We start from the raw sequence: 24396 nt of genomic DNA on the forward strand, positions 1-24396 counted from the left end.
GATCCACTTTCTTCAGAATTCAGAAGACATGGATTAGGTCCCCACAGTCTCCTCTTCTTGAGAGGTTTAAAGGATACGTTTGAATCGCTTTAGTTGCTGTAAAAATCTGTCACATGAAATTTAAATAAAATTCACTCCAGTCAAATCCACTTTTAATTTTTGCCCCATATCATGAAAGCCAGAGAGAGGTGTGTGACTCCCCTACCCGTTATTGTCTAGTGCAGGGGTCCTCAATCACAGGCCTGGAGGGCTGCAGGTTTTAATTGCTTAATTAGAAAGCAATTCTTGCCAATAATTTAATTTCATGATTTGTTAGTGCATTAACTCTGTTAGGTCATTCTCATATCCTAGATTTTCTTCCCTTTCTAAGGATATCATCCAAAGGATATGAAGCCTAAAATGGAGGAGTAATTCTCAGTCCTTCACTTTTTTCTCTTCACTTTACTTCCAAGTATTTAATTAAACCCAATAGTGCATGATAAATACACACAGGAGTAAATGGTAATAAGCTAAATGGAGAAATGCTGGTCTCTCTTGTCATTTGCGTGGTATTGCTAATTAGGAGTAATTAAAAACCAAGAGTACAGCTGTTTAAGACTAAAATAAGCAATAAGGGTTCAAAATCTTAACGAGCGAGACAACTAAAGTGAAGCAGAAGTGTTACTTGAGCAATAAGGGCTTCTTATTAAGCAACTGGGTTGGAACAAAAACCTGCAGCCACTGCGGCCCTCCAGGACCGTGATTGAGGACCCCTGGCCTAGTGTATAAAATAGAGCCAACAATGTTTATCTGGACATCGACAGTCGTAGACCGCTTTTAAAAGTGAAACTGCGCACACAGGCTGAAAGGCTGATGAGGGTAGACAGTCAACAAGGTTGAGTGCGCAGCTGGTCTCCATTTTAAATGGCAGAGTCTCACAAAAATAATATGCTGTTTAGCAATATGTGTGCAATCTCAAGACATGGACCAATACTCTTCAGCTCTTGGCTTGAAAAGTGGACATATTTGGCAAGTTTAAAAGCCTTTGTTTTCATGTGTGGACTCCTGTCCCATCAAGTCAGTTTCAAAATATGACTAGGGACTAAAAGAAAAAAAAAAAGCAACACTTTTAGAAGACGGGGTGAACAGAGGCTGCAGAGTTTTGCTCTAACCCAATTTATTAATGAAAAGTTACTGTTCAAGTAGTATTTCAGCTTCACTGGACTTGTCTCACTTTTTAACATTTCCCACCTTTAATTGCTTATTTTATTTTTAAATCAGTGAATGAAGGTTTATTTCTTACTAGAAATAAGAGGCAAATGTCAAAGGAATTAGCAATTCTCCATCTAACTTGTCTCCATTTACAGTGATGTGTTCATCGTGTACTATCTGGTTTAATAAATTATTTGGAAGGAAACGAGGGAAAAAAACTTAGGACTGCAAATTACTGATCTGCTTCAGGTTACAAATCATTTGGAAGAATGACGTGACATGGCAGAGTTAAAACACAAATCAGCCCTACAATTAAATAAGGTTGGTTACTGGCAAGGGCTCGTGTCCAATTAAGCAACTGGGTTGCAACAAAAACCTGTGGCCCTCCAGGACCAACGCTGCTCACTCTACTATATAACATAATTGTGAAGAAGTAACTTCAAAAATGCCAAATTTACCCTTTAGCTCCCCGGCTCTGTCAGACTAGGCCATGTCCTTCAATCCCAGGATGCCCTTGGCTGTATACACCATCTAGACCTGTTACACCTTTTTTTTGTACTGTGGTGACCCCCAAAAATACATACAGTTGTCAAGATGGGATCTCAGTAGTCCCCTAATTTAAATTCAGTTTTTATGGTATAATCTTAGATCTTACTTGCCTTCATAATTGCTTCTGCATGATGCAATCGTCATCTTCCATGAATCAACCTAAATCCTTTTCAGAAGCTGCTTCCTTGTTATTTATAATTGGTGCTCCTTTTGGACTTTATGATCCATGTGCACAAATCCAACTGCAGTGGAGCTGATCTGCACTGCAAGCTCAAAAGTACCCAGCGTTGGGATACACTCTGGGATTGGGTCTGTGACAAGAGTGATGACATCTTGTTAAACTCGGATTTCAGTAATCTGTAAAGGAAGATGTACTCCCAAAGTTAAAAACATGCAGCTCTGTAGATCACTATGTGAGGAACAACATTTTTAACCCAGTGTAAAGGACAGGCCATTTAGAGTGTGCAACTAAGAAAACAAAATAATTTATTCTTCAGATTGTAATTACAGATCACGTTGCCTTCATGAACATCACTCTCTGTAGTCCTGATGTAAAGCAGTAGTATGTTTAAACTAACCATGATTCTGTAACCCTGAATCCATCCATCCATCCATTTTCCAACCCGCTGAATCCGAACACAGGGTCACGGGGGGTCTGCTGGAGCCAATCCCAGCCAACACAGGGCACAAGGCAGGAAACAATCCTGGGCAGGGTGCCAACCCACCGCAGAACCCTGAATCCCCAAAGTGTATTACAACTCGGCAATAAGGGTTTTTTTTCCCTCCATCCAGATGGAGAATCATTAAGATTTTAGTGTCGGTTGGAAGCACCACTCAGAATTTACCTCAGATGTTTTTGAACCTTTTGCCGATCCCAATAAAAGCCCTTATTTTTTACAGGAGCTAAAATTAAAGGCACACAATCTGTGCAATTTCTTCCCTCACACAGCTTGTAACATGGAAACCACAGTTGTCATTTTAACATAAATGCTGTAAAAATTAAATGATTACTAGAAGATTCTCCACAAATATTTTATGCTGCTTCCTTAGTTTCTCAAACATATGTGAACATCAGTTTGTTAGCGTCCAAAAAAACACCTCATCACAATATGATGTCTGAACTTTGAGAAACCCACAGTGTTGTGCAGCTACCTGCTTAAGCTTGGTATTCTTCTATAGTTCTTCTCTTTGAGAGGCGGACTTTTCCAGCAGATGCTCATCTGATGAAGAGGAAGTTTCTGTCAGAGCAGCTTTTCTTTCTTCTTTCATGGAAGCCATCAAGATTTTAAGTAGAGTGTTCTCGGTTAGCAAGTTCTCGGAAGCATCAGCAAGCTCCTGGAGTTTCTCGACTGTGTCGTCCAGCTCCTGCTTCTTCTGCTCATAGAGTTTTTCAAGTTTGTTACCCTGAAGCTGAAGCTCTGTGTTCCTCTTCTCTAGAGTGTGGGCATGAATTGTAAGTTGCCGCTTCTCCTGCCTAACCTCAGAAAGTTGCCTTGAGAGTTGATCTTTTGCTAGCTGCAAGGTAAGGACCTCTCGGCGTAGTTTATTGACCTCATTCTCCAAGTGCAACATCTGAGCTTGCAGACTTCCTGCCTTAATAGGAGGATTGGGAGCAGCCTGGCCTTGAACTTCAGTAGAGGAGCGCCGACTTGAATACCGTATGACAAAGCGGACCAGATTGGGGAGGTTGATGGGCGCATCAGGAAACTTCACACTCGAGTGCTTTCTTGAAAAGGAAAAAAAAAAAAAAACAATCGTTACAACATGATGGAACTTCTTTTACTTTCATTCCTGAGTGCAGACCAGTTCTAAATCAACTCCACAATTCGAACATTAAAGCAAATACTTTTTGAAATATGGTGTGGTTAAAGCCTGTTATCCATGTAGCATTCACCATTGAAACTTGGACATCTTTAGACAAACTTTTTGCAAAGTTGCACATTAAAATTGTGGAATTTGAGTCATGGCCAACATACCACTTGAGCTCCACACCACAAGCATGCTGGAAGGGCTGTGGTCCATAACAATTGTTCTACTTTTGAACTCATTAGAAATTTGTGTGTTATGATATTTAGACTAACTTAAATGAGGGAATCTCTACATTTTGGTCTAAAACGATAAGCCCAAGTGAAATAAACAGGCACTGAGACCTCATCCATCAGCTGTGGAGCAGCAGCCAGGCCCCAACTTCTTCAACAGATTCCAGAATCAAGTCAGTAAACACATCAATCAGGTTCTTTTGTTCATTACATGCTGTGCCGACTAAGTGGTGAAAGTATTTGGAAAGCCTCTCCTTACACATCCACTTTTGTGCACATCTCTCATACCCTACATGTTCACTACATTTCTGTGTACAGTAATCCCTCGCTGTATCGTGCTTCGACTTTCGCGGCTTCACTCTATCGTGGATTTTACATGTAAGCATATTTAAATATATATCGCAGATTTTTTGCTGGTTCACGGATTTCTGCGGACAATGGGTCTTTTAATTACTGGTACATGCTTCCTCAGTTGGTTTGCCCAATTGATTTCATACATGGGACGCTATTGGCAGATGGCTGAGAAGCTACCCAACCAGAGCGCGTATTATGTATTAAATAAAACTCCTCAAATATATTGTGAGCACGGGGGCTGTTCGCACCCCTAGAGGATACGGCCGCTCCTCAAAAAAACACTGAAAGATTACCTTCACATTGCTCTCTTCCTTGCTGGGCTTACATGTGGCTGCTTTGTCAAGCGATGTGCTTCACGCATGGTGCTTCGCATACTTAAAAGATCAAACAGCCCTATTGATTTTTGATTGTTTGCTTTTCTCTCTCTCTCTGACATTCTCTGCTCCTGACACGCACTCCTTTGAAGAGGAAGATATGTTTGCATTCTTTTAATTGTGAGACAGAACTGTCATCTCTGTCTTGTCATGGAGCACAGTTTAAACTTTTGAAAAAGAGAAATGTTTGTTTGCAGTGTTTGAATAACGTTCCTGTCTCTCTACAACCTCCTGTGTTTCTGTGCAAATCTGTGACCCAAGCATGACAATATAAAAATAACCATATAAACATATGGTTTCTACTTCGCGGATTTTCACCTTTCACGGGGGGTTCTGGAACGCAACCCCAGCGATCGAGGAGGGATTATTGTATGTCACAAAATGTACCGCATCAGGTAATATTTATAGAGTGCAGCGGCAGAATTGTGAAACCCCAATGACAGTAAAAAAAATGATCTTATTTTCCTTTTATGTACATTAAGGTTATGTTTTAACTAGGAATGTTACAAGAACTGATACTCCGATGCACAGTCTATACCTGAATTCTGAAAACGTTAATGTCTCCAGCTTTAGTACAGTGTCAGTAGTAAAGAGGAAAAGTCAGCACTGCACTCCTGCGTAACTGATTGTAAGTAGACAAAATACTTTAGAAGGCACAATAATATACCGGGAGTACAAACTACGTACACATAAAATGGTGATATAGCACTGCACAACACATGTCGAAAAGAAAAATGGCTGAAGTCATGTCTAAAAGGGCATTGAATTCAATGCTAGAGAATTTCAGCATGTGATTGTGACAATTTGTGGTTTTTATTAAAAAAATAAATAAAACTCATGCAGACTTTTATTATTGCCACTTTTATCTCAAAATGAAGTTAGTTTATAAAACATGCATGCTTTGAAAGGATAATGACTGACCGATTAGATGTTGAATTTTAATAGTTTAACGTATAGTGTCACAAATTTCTAAGAGGAGATGAAATGAGGGTGAAATGAGTTGCTTTTTAATCCAGTGCGCTACAAAGACCCGACAACGGAGTTGAGGTTTTGTATTCTCTGATTATAATGAGCACATGAACAGATGTCTATCTGTTTTCTAACGGGTGTGTACAGTTCAGGGTTGTGGAAGAACATCCGTCGTTAAGCACATAGGACAGTTGTAGCAAGTAAAAAATCAAAGTGTCAAATGAAGTGGCCGTGTGGCTTGTCTACACCAGAGATGAAATGAGCTGCTCAACTTGTTAATACCAAAATAAGATGTATTTATTGTTTCAATGCTTCAAAGCACATCTCCTTATTAATATTACATGTGCTGTACTAATTGAAATGCATATTCGCTGATACACACAGCAAAATGGGAAAAGAAAAATGATTTATGGATAAATATGAATCTGCAAACACTAAATTTGTGTCATTTGTTTGGTTTTTGAAGGCAAACTAAAGGTCATTTGTATAACCCCTGACGTGACGATCATACTGAAAGCATAAATGTCATATACAGTGAGATCCACAAGTATTTGACAGTGACACAATTGTCATCATTTGGACTATGTATGCCACCACAATGTATTTGAAACAAAGCAATCAAGATGTGACTGGAGTGTAGACTTTCAGCTTTAATTTAAGGGGTTTAACAAAAATATCGTATGAGCCATTTAGTAACAATAGCCATTTTTCTGCATAGTCCCCCGATTTTCGGGGGACTCAGAATTTTATAGACATTTGACTGACAAGATGTTCCATAACAAAGTGGGAGCAGTTCCCTAATCATATCATTTCAAATATTTCAAGTAAAAGGCCTGGAATTGATTCCAAGTGTGGAATTTGCACATGGAAGCTGTCATTGTGAACTCTCAATATGAGGTCCAAAGAATGAAAAAACAGTCCATCATTAGGTTGAGAAAACAAAACAAACCCTTTAGAGAGATGACGGAAACACAAGGAGTTGTTCAAGTTCTTAAATAGAAGGAACACAGTGGTGAGCTCATCAACACCAGAAGGTCTAGGAAACCACAGAAGATAACTGTTCTGGATAATTGCAGAATTCTGTCCTTGGTGAAGAAGAACCCCTTCACACCATTTAGCCAAACCAAAAACACTCACCGAGAGGTAGACCTATCATTGCCTAAAATCACTAAAAGACTGAATGAAAGTAAAGACAAAGGGTTCACCACAAGGTGCAAACCACTGGCAAACCTCAAGCATAGGAAAGACAGTTTAGACCGTGCCACACAATATTTTTTAAAATCCTGCCCAGTCCTGGAAGAAATTTCTTTGCCCAAAGGAAAGTAAGATCAATATAATGGAAAGAGAAGAGTATGGAGAAGAAAAGGAATGGCTCATGATCTGATGCATAACCACATCGTCTATGAAAAATGATGGAGGCAGTTTTATGGCATGAACATACATTGCTGTGAATGGAAGTCAGTTGCCAATGTTTATTGATGATATGACTGCTGGCAGAAGTAGCAGGATGAATTGTGAAGTTACACTCTCTACTCAGATTCAACCAAATTCTGCAAAACTATTAGGCCGATGCTTCAAAGTCAGCCATTCCTAACACAGGGTCACGGGGGTCTGCTGGAGCCAATCCCAGCCAGCACAGGGTGCAAGGCAGGAACAAATCCCTGGGCAACCCACCGCAGATGCTTCAATGTACAGATGGACAATGAGCCAAAACATACAATGAAAGCAAACCAAGTTCTTATCAAGGGAAAGAAGTGGAATATTCTTCAATGGCAAGTCAGTCAACTGACCCCAACCCAATTGGACATGAACTTCACATGCTGAAGACAAAACGGATGGCAGAAATTCCAACAAATAAGCAGCAACTTAAGACAGCTGCAGTAAAGGCCTGGCAAAGTATCACTAGGGTGGAAACCCAGCACTTGGAGATGGCCATGGCTTCAGACTTCAGGTTTTCATTGACTGTAAATACAGTGGAACCTCGGTTCACGACCATAATTCGTTCCAAACCTCTGGTCGTAAACCGAAGCAATTTCCCCCATAGGATTGTATGTAAATACAATTAATCTGTTCCAGACCGTACGAACTGTATGTAAATATAATTTTTTAAAGATTTTTAAGCACATATATAGTTAATTACACCATAGAATGCACAGTGTAATAGTAAACTAATGTAAAGACATTGAATAACACTGACACAAACACCCAGGCTCCCTGCTCAACTGCACGCGCAGGCTCTCCCTCTCTCTCTCCCTCTCTCTCTGTAACATTGCAGTAGTTCGCGCTATAGCCTTACAATCCAATCGCTGTATAAAACACTTTTTTTTTTTATTGAGTTTTAAGCACAGGGGGTAAAAAGGAACATTTGAACAAATCCGAACTTTATTTAAAAGCCAACCAAGACAGTAACATTGCAGGAGTTCACGCTAATAGCATTACAGCCCGATCGCTGTAAACACTCTTTTTAAATGAGTTTTAAGCACATGGAAAAAAATAAACATTTGAAAAAAAGAGACAAGTAACATTGCAACACTTTCTTCTCACCACTCTTCACTTGTTTAGAAGCCATGGTTAACTGCAAAAGCACACGAAATACTGTAGAGCACAAAGAGTCCACAGGTAAAGCATGCACATCTGATTGAGAATAATGAACAGGGAGAGGCTGAACACGTGCTTAAATACAGTAATTGGCGCGTACGAACCGGAAGGGAAATGAAATAGAGCACAAAGAGTTCACAGCGAAAGCACGCACGCATGTGCAAGCACGCACGTCTGACCGAGAACAATGCAACAGGTGCAGAAATCATCGGCGCGCACAAACCGAAAGGGAAACTGGCTTGTTCGTATACTGAGTGTGTGGTCGTGAACCGAGGCAAAAGTTTGGCGAACGTTTTGGTCGTAAACCGAGTTGTACGTGTACCGAGACGTTCGTGAACCGAGGTTCCACTGTACTGAAAATAATAATCATATGTATGATTGTTAGTTTTTCCCAATACTTTTCAGCCCCTGAAAATAGGGGGAGCACATATAAAAATGTCTGCCATTCCTAAATGGCTCATACAATATTTTTGGTGAACCCCTCAAATTAAAGCTGAAAGTCTACACTTGTACAATCACACAATGACTGCTTTACTGTGGTGGTGTACAGAGCCAAAATTATGAGAATCATGTCACTGTCCAAATAGCTGACTGTATTTGAATGGAACATTATCAGATGTAGTGCAGTCTTCTCAGCTACAATTAATTGAATACAATTAGTGATGTTCTAAATCAGATGATTTTCACTACATAAAGACTTGATTGATGATCAGTAAATTAACCTGATCACAAAATACAATTTTTTTCAAAATTACTATTTATACTGTAATTGTTTTATTCTATTACAGAAAAAGGCATTATATTGCTCGCTTGAATAACAAAGGTACCTTTAATTAAATGAATGTTCTGTTTTTGCCATATTATCAAGATGGTATCAAATATCGTGAAACTGAATACAGAAATGTTGGTATTGTGACACCCTAAGTTTCAGCAATGCACATCTGGTGAAACTTTGCATCTCTGTTTACAAAATTAAGATAATGAAATAAAATCTGTTGCCTACTAAAAATGACAGACCTTTGTGAAAGAGTATAATGCCAGGGCAAACCCAAGTCTCAATGACAAACTGGTAAGTCCATGGTGAACTTTACACATGATGTGCATTTTAATAGCAAAAATCCCTCAGGTCAGCCTTAATCCCTCCAGAAATCTCCAATGAGCTTAAATTTGGAGTTTGTGATGTGGGATGGTGGTGTGCACTGGGCCTCAGGAACCAGGTCTTCTAGTGCTACTTCTATCACCATGAATATTTGATTACCTTACTGGAAAAAAGAAACTGTTTAAAGCCTTTTATAGTCACCATTATGTTTTGTAATTTTATGAAACTAAAAACATATCCCAAATTCTTTAAGACTGTCACACGCACTGCTGACTCAACATCAAATATTTTTGCTGTAATGTTTCTTGTCATAACAGCTAGTACAGTACATCTGACACTTTAGTGATTCACGATTGTAAGAAGGACCCAGATTTCTTTGTGATCTGTCATCATTAAACATTTACACAACTAATGCCATAGCAACCATATGCCAGAGCAGCCAGCTCACTTCTGCTTTTTAGAAGGCAAATAAACTAATATTTGTGCATATCACACAGAAAGCCAAGCGCATATTTCCCAGACTCATCCACATATGAGCAGCAAAGTAACTAAACGTTGATTAAAGGGTGATTTAGGTGATGGAACAAAAGTTCTTTATCTTCTGTGACATTGCTCTCAACACATTTCACTACTCATCATGATATACAAGAATATCAGCTCTGTTAAGGTCAAAAGAAAAAATAAATAAATAAATAAAACAGCTCCCGCTTTAGTTTAATTCAGATGTGATTTTTTTTGTTGGTCATTTTAAAGTACAGTATAGCAACCTAAGGAAGGCACGCACACAACTGGGATAAATTCTCTTTTAAGGACATGTTCATTTCAGTGACTCTTGAATTAAAATGAAAGGCAGATTATGCCGTGATGTCCAATCAGATCAAGTAAAACGTGGCCTAACTGTGCAGCACTCTGACACATAAAAGAACAGAATAGACTGTGAATCAATAAAGAGACCGAGCCTTTGTATAAATTTATTTTATCACTGCTTCCTATTTGAATTACCTTTAACTTTTGTTTATTTTGCATTGGTTATTTTGAAATATTTAATAATTAATCCGCTTGTAATCTATCAGCAATAGTTTTGTAAATGGGAGCAATAATTAAAAATATTTTATGATTTTAAATAAGTGCACTTTCCAAATTATTTTCAGGATGAAACTTAAATTAATGAACAGTAGAAAAAAAAAAAGTTTAAACATCCCAGAATTTGTACAGCTTCTAAGAAATGTTTACCTTGCCACCTCTTGTGGGTTATGAAGTTTGTTCACAACCCATAGAAACATCCCAAACGGTGTCTTTTCAACTCATAATTACTTATAAGAAAAGGTTTTTAGTAACACACCCCTACATTACAAAAAATAAAAAAGTTTCCAAATGTCACATTTCTTTCACAGCTGCTACATATTTTATTTCCCCTTGGGACAAATGAAGCACTATCATAAAGTGCATCTATTTTAGTAGTTTCTAATCTCTATTTTCAGTGGAATTTATTCTCAATTTAGGGTACTATTTATTTTACATCCCATAAACACATCCTGAATGTCACTTGTTTTCAAACTTAGGATGACCGTGAATACAGGTTACAATGACCAATTAATATAAAATAGGGCCAGGGTGAAGAATCAGGTATCCAGGGCACCTAAAAATGGGTGTGAGAATTGGGTCAAAAAAGGCTGTAAAGCACAGCTTTGAGTCAGCACCTGAAGACACTGTGAGGGATCAAGCATTTTTCACATTAATGGACTACTTTTTTATCATAAAAGGGAAGTTTACATGTTGATATACAAACTCATTATAACAGTAATCACAATTTGTATCAATACATCTAAATATTTTATGGCTGCTGCTTGAATTTTTAATAATTTGTTTTCTTTCACTAAAATGAACTAAACTGTAATTAAAGTTGTTGTTGTTAACAAGATAATTAATATCAGCCTTATATTTATAAAAAATATATATATTTTCTGAATATCAGCACTTAAAATAAAAGCAAATACCTACTTCTTGCTAGCTCAGATCTATCATAAAAGATCTAACTGTGTTCTCTCAGGTAGGAGAAAGCAACATCATTCACTGCTGCTCAAGACAGAAAATCAGAAGCATTAAAACCCAACAAATAACAGACCCACATTATATCTTACCCATTGACATTTTGTTATTCCCTTTGTCAATATATAAATAACAGAAATGTAATTAATATTAGATTACTAAAATAACTTTTTGGTGTGGCAACAATAAACCAACAGGCACTGCTGCAGTTATGGGAATAGCCAGGGTTGATTCATAAAGGTATGTAATGCGGGTTTTACAGTAATCCCTCCTCCATCGCGGGGGTTGCGTTCCAGAGCCACCCGCGAAATAAGAAAATCCGCAAAGTAGAAACCATATGTTTATATGGTTATTTTTATATTGTCATGCTTGGGTCACAGATTTGCGCAGAAACACAGGAGGTTGTAGAGAGACAGGAACGTTATTCAAACACTGCAAACAAACATTTGTCTCTTTTTCAAAAGTTTAAACTGTGCTCCATGACAAGACAGAGATGACAGTTCTGTCTCACAATTAAAAGAATGCAAACATATCTTCCTCTTCAAAGGAGCAAGCAAATCAATAGCACCGCGGCACAAAGCTGTTGAAGGTGGCAGCTCACACCCCCTCCGTCAGGAGCAGACAGAGAGAGAGAGAGAGAGAGAGAGAGACAAAAAAATCAATACGTGCCCTTCGTGCTTTTAAGTTTGCGAAGCACCGTGCAGCATGTCGCTTCAGGAAGCAGCTGCACAGAAGGTAGCCAACGTGAATCTTTCAGCATTTTTAGACGAGCGTCCGTATCGTCTAGGTGTGCGAACAGCCCCCCTGCTCAATCCCCCTACGTCAGGATCAGAAAAAGTCAGCGCAAGAGAGACAGAGAGAGAAAGTAAGCCGGGTAGCTTCTCAGCCATCTGCCAATAGCGTCCCTTGTATGAAATCAACTGGGCAAACCAACTGAGGAAGCATGTACCAGAAGTTAAAAGACCCATTGTCCGCAGAAACCTGCGAAGCAGTGAAAAATCCGTGATATATATTTAAATATGCTTACATATAAAATCCGCGATGGAGTGAAGCCGCGAAAGGCGAAGCGCGATATAGCGAGGGATCACTGTAATATGGAATGTGTTTATGTGAAGGTTGAGTGCTGGTAACTTAAGCTTATTAAAGTTTTTGTATTGTTTTGTGCATGCAACAGATAAAAGAAAACAGTTTGGGGTATCCAAATAGACCCTCGCAAGGGTAATAATGAGATCAAATGTCAAAATAGATGAAGATTGCCTTATATATCCATTTAGTGATGATGAGAAATGACCAGTGAAGCAAGGAGCTACCCTTCAACAGTAACTTTAGCATGGATTCTTTCTGGTTTATGTCAGGCTTGTTAACTGCATCACCCAGTGAGAAAGAAGGAACAAAACAAATCCATGTACCAAAAAAAAATAAATTATATATATAAATCAATTTAGCAGCTTACCTGTCACTGGGGAAGAAAAGAATAGTTGGAAACCGGTCAACCATGTACTCCCAGGGCAGATCATTTTTAGCTGCATTTATTCTAAAATAAATATCATAAACAATAATTTGTACCGACAACACTTCTTTTGTTAATCACACAGAACACATTTATGGTACAACTGCCAAGGCCTTGAGTGGACACACTGGGGTCTTGGATGCTCTATCAGCTCTTGTACATGATCAGGGTACAAAGTGCACCTCTTCAAAGGAATCTCCAGAATATCCACCTACTTCAGCATTATGAAATCTTTCAGGGCAATGAGGTAATAAGTCTGGTTATAAATTTATGGAGTCATCCAAACCCAGCCCTAAACTTCACTATTTTTCAAAATTAGTCTTGCTTAAAATAGCGTTCTTATTAAAAAACAGAATTGTCAACTATGAGATTGTAACTTTACACAATATCCCTAAGCTAAGAGGAAACATAACCTCTTTTGAAGAGCACAATGTGTCTGGCGATTTTTAAAAGTCAGGTGCTGTTACCAGGTGTGAGATCTGCTGATTTTAGCTAGTAAGTAAAATTTATTTATAAAGCGCTTTTCTCAGACAGGCATCATAAAGTGCTGTACAATAAAATAAAAGGACAAAGAAGTTATAATAAAAATAAAGTAAAATATACTAAACAAAAACTACCCAAAAGCTTGTCTTAAAAGGTAAGTCTTAAGCTGGGCTTTAAACTATTCAACCAAGTGCAGGAGGAAGTCTGTTCCACAGTCTGGGAACAACAGATTGAAATGCTTGATCCCCACGTGTTTTCAGCCTGGAGCAGCGAACGGAAAGAAAGCCTTGTTGGCTGGATCTCAGGACTCAACTAGAGGTGTAATGGAGCAGGAGATCCACCATGTATTGAGGAGCCTGACCATGCAGGGCTCTATAAAAGAGTATAAAAATTTTAGCATGTATCCTGAATTCTACTGGAAACCAATGCAAAGAGAACAAGACAGGAGTAATACATGTCCACTTATGGGAACATGTCAAAAGCCTGGCAGCTGCATTTTGAATGGTCTGAAGGCGTGTTAAACCAGAATTGCTTAGACAGGTATAGTTACTAAAATCAGTTCATGATGAGATAGCAGCATGAATAAGCATTTCCATCTTGGCCTTAGAAACAAGAATCCTTAATTTGGAAAGATTCTCAAATGAAAAAAGCAGGCGTGAATAAGGGACCTCAAATGGCCATCAAAATTCAGGGATTGATCAAAGACAACACCTAAGTTGCACAAAGAGACCCGAGAGAAGCTAGGAAGTGCCGGATAGCTTTTGGCTAATTGCTGTGTAATAGGTCGGAGGGGACTAAAATTAGAAGCTCTGTTTTCTGAGAGTTTAGCTTTAAGTTGTTGGCTATGAGCCATTTATTAATCTCTGTCAGATAATCAACAAGAAAATCAAAACTGTATAGCTGTTGGCTTGTAAAAGAATAATATAGCTGGATATCATCAGCATAGAAATTAAATATCCTCAAGATAATTGAATATTATTAAGGCATGGAGCTTCACAAGGATGACAGCAACTGAGAGAAATGTCAAAAATTGGTAACAAATGAAGTGTCCAAAAGAAGTGGCAAACACCTGGTGTGTGTGTCCAAGAGCAGTGAGAGCTTCTAACATCTGATGCAAGACAGGATCAGTCATCAGCTAAATCCTCTTTGATCCCTTTATTTATAGAGAAAATCCTCTACATTATTTTTTCCATCCAAAAAGTGGAACAGGGGTTTATGCAGAAGGAATGCATGCATCTGTGGTTATAAAGAGCAGACTGTTTTGGAAGTCACCCTCCTCGGCAAACACAATAGAAACATGGACACTACCTATTCAGGTACAGATCAAAAGCTTCTAACCCAGGTGAGATTGTAGTGTATGAATTTAAATCAGTCCGATGCAATGATGTCTGATCAATCTCATTTGGTTGCATAAAATGCCACATTACAATCCAGCATGCTCTCCATATGCTTCTACTGTACAATTTTTAGAGTATCTTAATTCAGCATATTCCGGTTCCTTTATACAGAGATATTTCATAACATTTCTGATAATAAGACACAATAGTTTTGTGAAACATTTTCTTCGTTTTTGTCTTCTAGTGTTGTGTCCATTGATTTAGTACAAAACATTATTTTAGATGCAAATGCATTATTGGTAGAATGTGGTGTCCAAAAATGGAGGCCAAATTCTAATAACCATACAAACATGAAAACAGCTACCAAAATAACTCTCTGCAAGCAACTAGATATGCATCTATTCTCACGAAAAATGTATTCTAAAACATAATTTACGTTTATAAATGAATATATATATATTTACCTGGATACAGTGACCATCTTGTTAAACTGAAAAAAATGAGCCAACTGGATGAGGACATGATTCAGGACAGAACAAAATCCACACCACTGTGTATAGTAGAATAAGAGGACATCCTGTGAGAAAAGAAATGAAAATGTCAAGTACAAGCTGGACCTGCTATGACAACACACAGAAATACACACTGTGAAGCTAAATATTTTAGATAATACAAAACTAAGATGGATAACCCAAAAAGTACACTATCAAGGCATACTGCTTTTTAATGAACTGATGCAGTTATATGGGTAATATTTTATTTTTGTCTGGCCAGGTGCTAAGTGAGTAAATTATTAGTTATGAGGAGCACATAAGAAAATTATTGACATTATATGTGCTTTATTGTGAAAACACAACACTTAATATGACAAAAATTGATTTTATTAGTAAACAGCTTATCAAATGAAGTCATTTACAAATTAAAAGAAAACTTTTAGAACATATCCTGTGTAATGTGAAGAAAGGAAGGAAGGAAGAAAGAATAAAAGACTAACAAAAGTAAAGGAAATTCTCTTACATGGCAGGCCATACAACTCCACAATCAAATGCAATTTCATCTTTATGTACTGAAGTGTTTTAAGAACAAATTAGTAACCACAGTTAGTGCTATGAAAGGGAGTAATAATTTAGTTATACAAATGTTTAAACTTTTTTTTTTTTTTTTTACTTAGAAATATTAAATATAGCAGATATATATGGAAATGAAAAGGTCTTCTTCAGTGATCCTTCAAATATACTAAAAAGACTGCATACTGTGCAAAAAAAAAAAAAAGAGCATGAAAATGCAACAATCTTGGTCCCTAGAAGTGCAAGCCAGTGGTATTCATGTGCAAACGTTACACAAAGCATTCAATGTAGAAATAAATACAGTGGTGTGAAAAACTATTTGCCCCCTTCCTGATTTCTTATTCTTTTGCATGTTTGTCACACAAAATGTTTCTGATCATCAAACACATTTAACCATTACTCAAATATAAACACAAGTAAATACAAAATGCAGTTTTTAAATGATGGTTTTTATTATTTAGGGAGAAAAAAAAATCCAAACCTACATGGCCCTGTGTGAAAAAGTAATTGCCCCCTTGTTAAAAAATAACCTAACTGTGGTGTATCACACCTGAGTTCAATTTCCGTAGCCACCCCCAGGCCTGATTACTGCCACACCTGTTTCAATCAAGAAATCACTTAAATAGGAGCTGCCTGACACAGAGAAGTAGACCAAAAGCACCTCAAAAGCTAGACATCATGCCAAGATCCAAAGAAATTCAGGAACAAATGAGAACAGAAGTAATTCAGATCTATCAGTCTGGTAAAGGTTATAAAGCCATTTGTAAAGCTTTGGGACTCCAGCGAACCACAGTGAGAGCCATCATCCACAAATGGCAAAAACATGGAACAGTGGTGAACCTTCCCAGGAGTGGCCGGCCGACCAAAATTACCCCAAGAGCGCAGAGACGACTCATCCGAGAGGTCACAAAAGACCCCAGGACAACGTCTAAAGAACTGCAGGCCTCACTTGCCTCAATTAAGGTCAGTGTTCACGACTCCACCATAAGAAAGAGACTGGGCAAAAACGGCCTGCATGGCAGATTTCCAAGACGCAAACCACTGTTAAGCAAAAAGAACATTAGGGCTCGTCTCAATTTTGCTAAGAAACATCTCAATGATTACCAAGACTTTTGGGAAAATACCTTGTGGACAGATGAGACAAAAGTTGAACTTTTTGGAAGGCAAATGTCCCGTTACATCTGCCGTAAAAGGAACACAGCATTTCAGAAAAAGAACATCATACCAACAGTAAAATATGGTGGTGGTAGTGTGATGGTCTGGGGTTGTTTTGTTGCTTCAGGACCTGGAAGGCTTGCTGTGATAGACGGAACCATGAATTCTACTGTCTACCAAAAACTCCTGAAGGATAATGTCCGGCCATCTGTTCGTCAACTCAAGCTGAAGCGATCTTGGGTGCTGCAACAGGACAATGACCCAAAACACACCAGCAAATCCACCTCTGAATGGCTGAAGAAAAACAAAATGAAGACTTTGGAGTGGCCTAGTCAAAGTCCTGACCTGAATCCAATTGAGATGCTATGGCATGACCTTAAAAAGGCGGTTCATGCTAGAAAACCCTCAAATAAAGCTGAATTACAACAATTTTGCAAAGATGAGTGGGCCAAAATTCCTCCAGAGCGCTGTCAAAGACTCATTGCAAGTTATCGCAAACGCTTGATTGCAGTTATTGCTGCTAAGGGTGGCCCAACCAGTTATTAGGTTCAGGGGGCAATTACTTTTTCACACAGGGTCATGCAGGTTTGGATTTTTTTTTCTCCCTAAATAATAAAAACCACCATTTACAAACTGCATTTTGTGTTTACTTGTGTTATATCTGACTAATGGTTAAATGTGTTTGATGATCAGAAACATTTTGTGTGACAAACATGCAAAAGAATAAGAAATCAGGAAGGGGGCAAATAGTTTTTCACACCACTGTATCTTCTTATGGAATATGTGTTGCTTGCTTTGTGATAAATTGCCTGTCTTGCCTAAACCCACAGGCGACTGTTGATCATGGATAAACATCAAGTCATAATTTTTATATTTCTTTTGTAAATATCTTCAACTCCATGTGTTCCAGGCTTACAATCTGATGTCAGCCCAGTGATCCATAAATATCCTCTCCCTGCCTTGTGCAAGAAAAGTAACATGTTTTATCAGCAGATACACTTCTCAAATAACCACAAACGTTCTCTTTTATTTACTTGCATGGTTGCACAGACAAACCCACGTGTTTAAGAGCCCAACAGGTGTTTTTTGTTTGCTTTCTTGATCAGAATTCTAGTGATAATTCTCTCTCTGTGCCTTAACTTGGCACTGGTGACCACTTTATGAAAGAAAACATTGTCACATCCTATTTGTAAAATGCATTGTTAAAAACTTTCCATCCAGCCAGCCATTTTCTGCTCATAAGATGTAGCAAAATGCCCAAACCAGTTAATTCTAATATAAAAATTTAAATTTTCACTTTGAGTACTTTGTATTGAATGGCAAACTCTGCTAAATACATTGTGAGTACAAGGTGTAACATGACATTATGTGAAAACAAACCCAAACAGGGGCAATGTCTTTTAAGTTATTCTCTTTGGATTTGCTCCAGGTACAACAGATTTTAAGAAATCTTTCATTTTTTCAGTTTGCAATGACCATAAGAAGCCATAATGCACACTGATTAGTTCAGAAAAACCATTATATAAGCAATGCTCAAAATATCACTATATAGAAGCATGTACAGTATAGAAGTCATTCTATTAACTACTGTCAAGTGTCTGAATAAATAAACTTCTCAGATATAAAAAGAGTGATGACACAAGAAATGGTGAAACATTTTGACACAATGTATAGTTGCCTATATAATGATTAAATAATGTACATCCATCCATCCTGGATTATTCAAAGTTATTGTCCGTTTTTACCTGCATTTTTATTACTCTTTAATTTAATATTGTTTTTTGTATCAGTATGCTGCTGCTGGAGTATGTGAATTTCCCCTTGGGATTAATAAAGTATCTATCTATCTATCCATTTTCCAACCCGCTGAATCCTAACTATAGGGTCACAGGGGTCTGCTGGAGCCAATCCCAGCCAACTCAGGGAGCAAGGCAGTAAGCCAAGCCACCGCAGGACACATTCTCCATTTTATGGAATCAAAAAAAAGGAAAAAAGTATACTTAGATTTTCTATGTATCTGTACTTTAGTAAGTATACAGTACAAGCAAGTCTATAAATGCTGCAGAAAAAAAAAAAAAACATGCCTTTATGATCATTGCAGCTTATTGGACTCCATACAAGAAAATAGGCAGATTTAAGTATGAAGAAAAAGGGTTGACTGTTGTGTATTATGGAATTTATATGTGGATAAATGATACTGTGATGCAATATGCAAAATCTCCAATTAAAGATATAACTTTTTCAAATATTGAGATATATTGTGCATTATCATTAATTGTGTTTTCAAGAGACTGGAAATATGCCCAAGCAATTAAATGATTTGATCATATACTGCTAACACAGACACAATTATAGTAGCCTCCTGCAGAACAAGAAAAGCTAACATTATTATTAACTGCTACAAATAATTGGCTCAAAAAGGTGTTTGTTCATTAGTTAGAATAAGGGCAAATAAAATATTGTTTGAAGAATGTAGTAAAGTGAAAATAAGCTACAAATAATAATAAAATAAGCTATGAAACACCAGTGGTCAACCATCTGATGGCCACCAGCACTAAGCACAATTCAGTGACCTGTTACCGTCATCTTACATGCTCTTCAGGTTCAAGAGGGATCACCAAGAGCCTTTAAAGCTTGTTATAACCATATACTAAATATTTTTGATAGTGTTTAAACAAGCATACATACTTTTAACCATACTTTGCCATTAGGGTAAAATGATTAATATTCTCACAGTCACAGAACTGACTTCCTGACCATTACTCAGACCCTCTAAAATAAGCTATCACTTTGGCCGCAGCCTACTGCTCTGTGTAGGAATCCTGTAAACCACACATACATTACTGCATCTTATTAACTAAACAGTGTAAGACCAGGATACACTGAGCTTTCAGGTATTTTGACTCAATCAAAAATTATTTTAGGAGCATCCATGTAGTGCTAAAAGCTGAAATTTTGTCCTACAAAATCATTCATTCTGTCTATCCATTTCAAAACTTGTTTTTCTTTCAAGTTTAGCAAGAAGTCATGAACCTATTGCTGGAGAATCATATGAACCTCAGCGTGCAGGAAATTACTCTTGATGGAGTTTAGTCATTTTCATTAGTCATTAAATCAGTACATCAATCTGTTTGTTATATCTTCACAGTACAGTATATGTACTGTATAACAACTTTCATTGAGAAATCCTTAACAATTATAGAGAAACAAGAATCAATATAAAAATGAATGAATAAAACAGCATCATACAAACATTTATTAATAGCTAGTATGATACTTGGTGTGGTATATAAGCAACCTCTGAAAAAGGGGGTGTTTGTTTAGAGCAGGGGTCACCAACCTTTTTGAAACTGAGAGCTACTTCAAGGGTACCGAGTAATATGAAGGGCTACTTGTTTGATACAAACATCCTGAATAACAAAGTTGCACGGTTCAGCTTTAATGATAATATATTGAAAATTTTCCTTAGCTTTTCTGCCATGTTTTTCTTTATTTTTAGGGGGTATGGAGGTTTGTCTTACGCACAATATTGAACTTTGAACACAGACTACCCCCCAATCTACATCAATGCAAGTGTCATTGATTCAAAAAGAACAGCAACACAATTAAATACAATTTTTAGACAGAGCTCCATAGTGTCTAGTTCTATTTTTAAAACATGCCCTGTGGGCAACTCACGTGGTCCCTGCAGGTGACCAAGTGCCCGTGGGTACCGTGTTGGCTACCTCTAGTTTAGAGCTTGAAAAAAAACTTCAGTTAAGGTTAGCCTTTTCGTGCTCCTTATCACTTTTCCATATTCCAAATCTACTTCAATTAAAAAGGGCTTATGTTATTATAACATATTTCCATAACATGTACTTGCAGGTGCGTGCATTTTTTTTATCTTGTTTTCCCCAATGCTGTTTTTATGGGATTCTGAATCATGACATTATAGCTACTAATGTCAGCAATAAAACATTCTGCCTACTTATTCAGTATAAAACTAATGCTGAAATGTTCTGAAGCTGATATTCAGTCCCAGTGCATCAATCTTTGTAAAGTGCTTTGTGAAATAAACAGTAAAGGCTGAAGCAAGGTTGAGATAATAAGTTAGGATACAGAAATAAATTAGGATTTGAAAAAATGTGAGAGACACTGCATGTTTATTTTATTACTTACCACTGATGAACTGTGGGAGTAAGTAAATGATATTAAAAAACTGCATTATAAAAAATTTGGCTAATTACATAAAAATATGTACGTCCCATGGTAGTGAGGGCCAGTATGTAAGAAGAAGCAGTTCACTCCTACACACCAGTATGAGAGCAGCACTAACCTTAAACTCTCAAAGTTAACACACTGACTAAAATACTCCAGACCCAATTTCGCCTAAAAATCACACAGCTAATCTGCTTGCTATTCTGGACTTGTATACTGTATATTAGATTTTTGTGCATTTTTAAACTTAAAATGCATTAAGTACAGATAAAAAAATATGCTAAAATTACTTAATGTAACATGAGAAATGCCACAGATGCATAGTTTTTCCCCTCACGTACATATTAATTCATTTTTGGTTAGTAATGGTAAAGGCTGCAATCACAGTTCTTCTAATACCCTTATGTTAGCTATCCTAGCTAACATATAATATTCAATGCCAACTTCCGCAAGCTGATTTCCAAGATGCATGACGGAATGATTGAAAGAAATGAACCATATAATGGGTTTTGTCATTCACACTCTTTATAGGCAACGGGGGGGGGGAGAAAGGAGTGAGAAGTTGGATGCAATTTCAACCATGTTCAGTGAACATATGACACAGCAATAACAAATATTCATTACCAGTGGCAATTTTGTATACACATACTTTTTTGCTGTTTCACATACAACAAAAGATAATCAACAGGAAAAACATACCATGGGATGCTAGCTTATCATTCAACTTTCTCAGACACACAAACAAACACATACTGTACCCACACTCATTCAATTAAAGCCAATTTAACTAACATGCACAAAATAATAACAAGTGTGCCAGTCTACAAATCCAGGTCTAAGGAGCTTGGAGACAAAAACACTGACCACTACACAACATGTTGATGAACCAATTCACTGAAGTTGAATTAATCACAATATAACCAGAACTCTCTCTGGCTCCCTGCAACTTTCAATGAACTGGGCAGATTCTGAAAACAGATGAACAGGATGAGTGTTACAGGCCATGATAGTGTTCAAAAAATAATTGAAGTGCATCACCTCTCATTTATTATTTTGAATAAAGAAATGGATATGTAATGTATATACACACATATATATATATTATACAGAAAACAGGCAATATTTTAAAGAAGCTTGTTTCTATGTACTGTATGTCCACAGAGGACGCAACACATTTAAGAGTAAACATGCTTTAAACAACTTTTTCAAAGTTGATTTCGACCTCCTGATGAAGTATCACCTTGGACTTGTCACTTTCTTGCCGCATCTCACTGGCAGAAAAGACTTGATCTAAGCATACATCTTTAACCATAAATGGGATGCAAGAGATATTAAAGGACTGTTTATTCTGAATTCAACCTGGTGCTCATACAAGTCTTAACACTGAATTGTACTCCAATGACTTGAACAATGAATATATCCTTAAATTATATGCATGTTTGAAATGTGACACTCTTGGATAATGAACTCTGTCATACCTCAACTAAGTCATGGTTATTATTATAATTCATTTGGAAATCTATCCAAGGTCGCCCGAATTTGTTACTTTATATGTTAAAAAAAGAAACAATTTAAAAATGTTTAAAGGGGAAGTTCACTATTTTTAATTCATGTACTCATTCTGATTTTTAAAAGAACATGTGACAATAGCCAAAAAGGGTTTAAATATATTGCAAAGACTTTTGGTAATTTGCAATTTTCTTACAAACTGCTCATTTTAAATTACACAGATTAGATTTCAACTAATCTATTTACCATTATAATTTATAGTGTTTTAATATCAAAACCGGGCGGCATGGTGGCGCAGTGGGTAGCGCTGCTGCCTCGCAGTTGGGAGACCTAGGGACCTGGGTTCGCTTCCCGGGTCCTCCCTGCGTGGAGTTTTCATGTTCTCCCCGTGTCTGCGTGGGGTTCCTCCGGGCGCTCCAGTTTCCTCCCACAGTCCAAAGACATGCTGGTTAGGTGGATTGGCGATTCTAAATTGGCCCTAGTGTGTGCTTGGTGTGTGAGTGTGTTTGTGTGTGTCCTGCAGTGGGTTGGCACCCTGCCCAGGATTGGTTCCTGCCTTGTGCCCTGTGTTGGCTGGGATTGGCTCCAGCAGACCCCCGTGACCCTGTGTTCGGATTCAGCGGGTTGGAAAATGGATGGATGGCTGAATATCAAAACTTTTCAATACAACAACTGCCTACTTCTTTGCACAAGTCTATCACCTCTTCTTACAGTTTTGCTTTTATTCACAAGAGGCTCAATAAAGCAAGATCTTTTACTATGTACTACACAAAACACTATTGCTAAAATGCAATCTGACATACGTATCAGCCATTTCTACATAATAATAGTCACAATGGAAATGATACATTGATAAATCACTAATTCGTGCCTTTCGAAATGTGAAAAAATATATAAAATTTTGAAGTACTTGGGGAGAAAAAAAATCTTGGTGACACTCAATTAAGGACTGTTACAGTCCCAGAAAAAGTAATGTTTGGGTATATATATTATAAGCTGGGGTTTGACTTTAACAGCTTTCTCTGGGGAGAAATAATTGCATAAGTTTACTGATGTAAATCAATTTTCAAGCAACAAATGTAAAAATAGCCACTGACCCTAGTGAATGTTACAATGAGCCCAGAGACAAAGATGAACTTCCACTGGTAACAAAAAGGATTGACTCAAAGACCCTGCATAAAATAATCTTTGTACATGAAAATGAGGCAAGAGGCAAAATGCTATTTGTTAACAACATCCTGCCGAAATTTGTTACGATGTAGGATGAAGACAGGAGGTTTTAGTTTGCCAACAGAAATGTTTCATTTACCTTTTCAGGATCCATCACTGTATCATTAAATGTTTTTGTTGTTACTTCTTTAATTAAGGTATCTCTCAAAGTTTCGGAGTTAGTGTCTCCAACAAGATGTCTCTTCAGGGGACTGTATGGAACGCTGTAGTTATGAATAAATGCTTCTGTTGAGAATCAGAGTTTTTAGTTAATCCACCTTATTGAAAACTTTCATAGTTACTTAAAACTTTTTTTATTCTCTTTTTCCATCATGGGTTTATATTGTTTTCTAAAAGTAAACACTGTCATAAAAAAGATAAAATCTCACTGCAACAATAATGAAAATCTGTATTCTGTATAAAAACATGGAATGTTTAGTGTCTACTACTGTATACTGCTCGTTTTATGTGGGTCTGTGTGCTGTCCCTGTGTTTGGGACGGTTTTCTTTCTACATCCCAAAACATGCATGTTAGTTTAATCAGTGACTCTCAATTGGGTCAGTATGAGTGAGTTAGCATATGCTCTACAATGAACTGGCACACCATACAGGTATAGCCTGGACTGGAAAAGCCATTTAGAAAAAGGATGAAAGGCTAGATAACAAGCTGCTATATTGCACTTTAATATTTTGCTTTAAACTACAAA

General features: G+C 37.4%; 1 protein-coding gene across 2 annotated transcripts in view; it reads right to left on the minus strand.

Annotated features, from left to right (window-relative positions):
• Nucleotides 1–2209: 2209 nt before the first annotated feature.
• txndc11 (thioredoxin domain containing 11) overlaps nt 2210–24396 on the minus strand; it is a 56856-nt gene continuing 34669 nt past the window's right edge. Inside the window, exons 9-12 of one of the 2 annotated variants that reach the window (XM_028813863.2) lie at nt 23790–23935; nt 15017–15129; nt 12676–12756; nt 2210–3466 (exon numbers count right to left, since the gene is read on the minus strand). In XM_028813863.2, coding sequence (XP_028669696.2) covers nt 2914–3466; nt 12676–12756; nt 15017–15129; nt 23790–23935 — 893 coding nt within the window. In that variant the 3' untranslated portion in view covers nt 2210–2913. The remainder of the gene's footprint in view (nt 3467–12675; nt 12757–15016; nt 15130–23789; nt 23936–24396) is intronic. The other variant, XM_051933610.1, reaches the window with a different exon arrangement.

The sequence above is a fragment of the Erpetoichthys calabaricus genome, chromosome 11 (genome assembly GCF_900747795.2).
Source record: "Erpetoichthys calabaricus chromosome 11, fErpCal1.3, whole genome shotgun sequence".
Classification (NCBI taxonomy): Eukaryota; Metazoa; Chordata; class Cladistia; order Polypteriformes; family Polypteridae; genus Erpetoichthys; species Erpetoichthys calabaricus.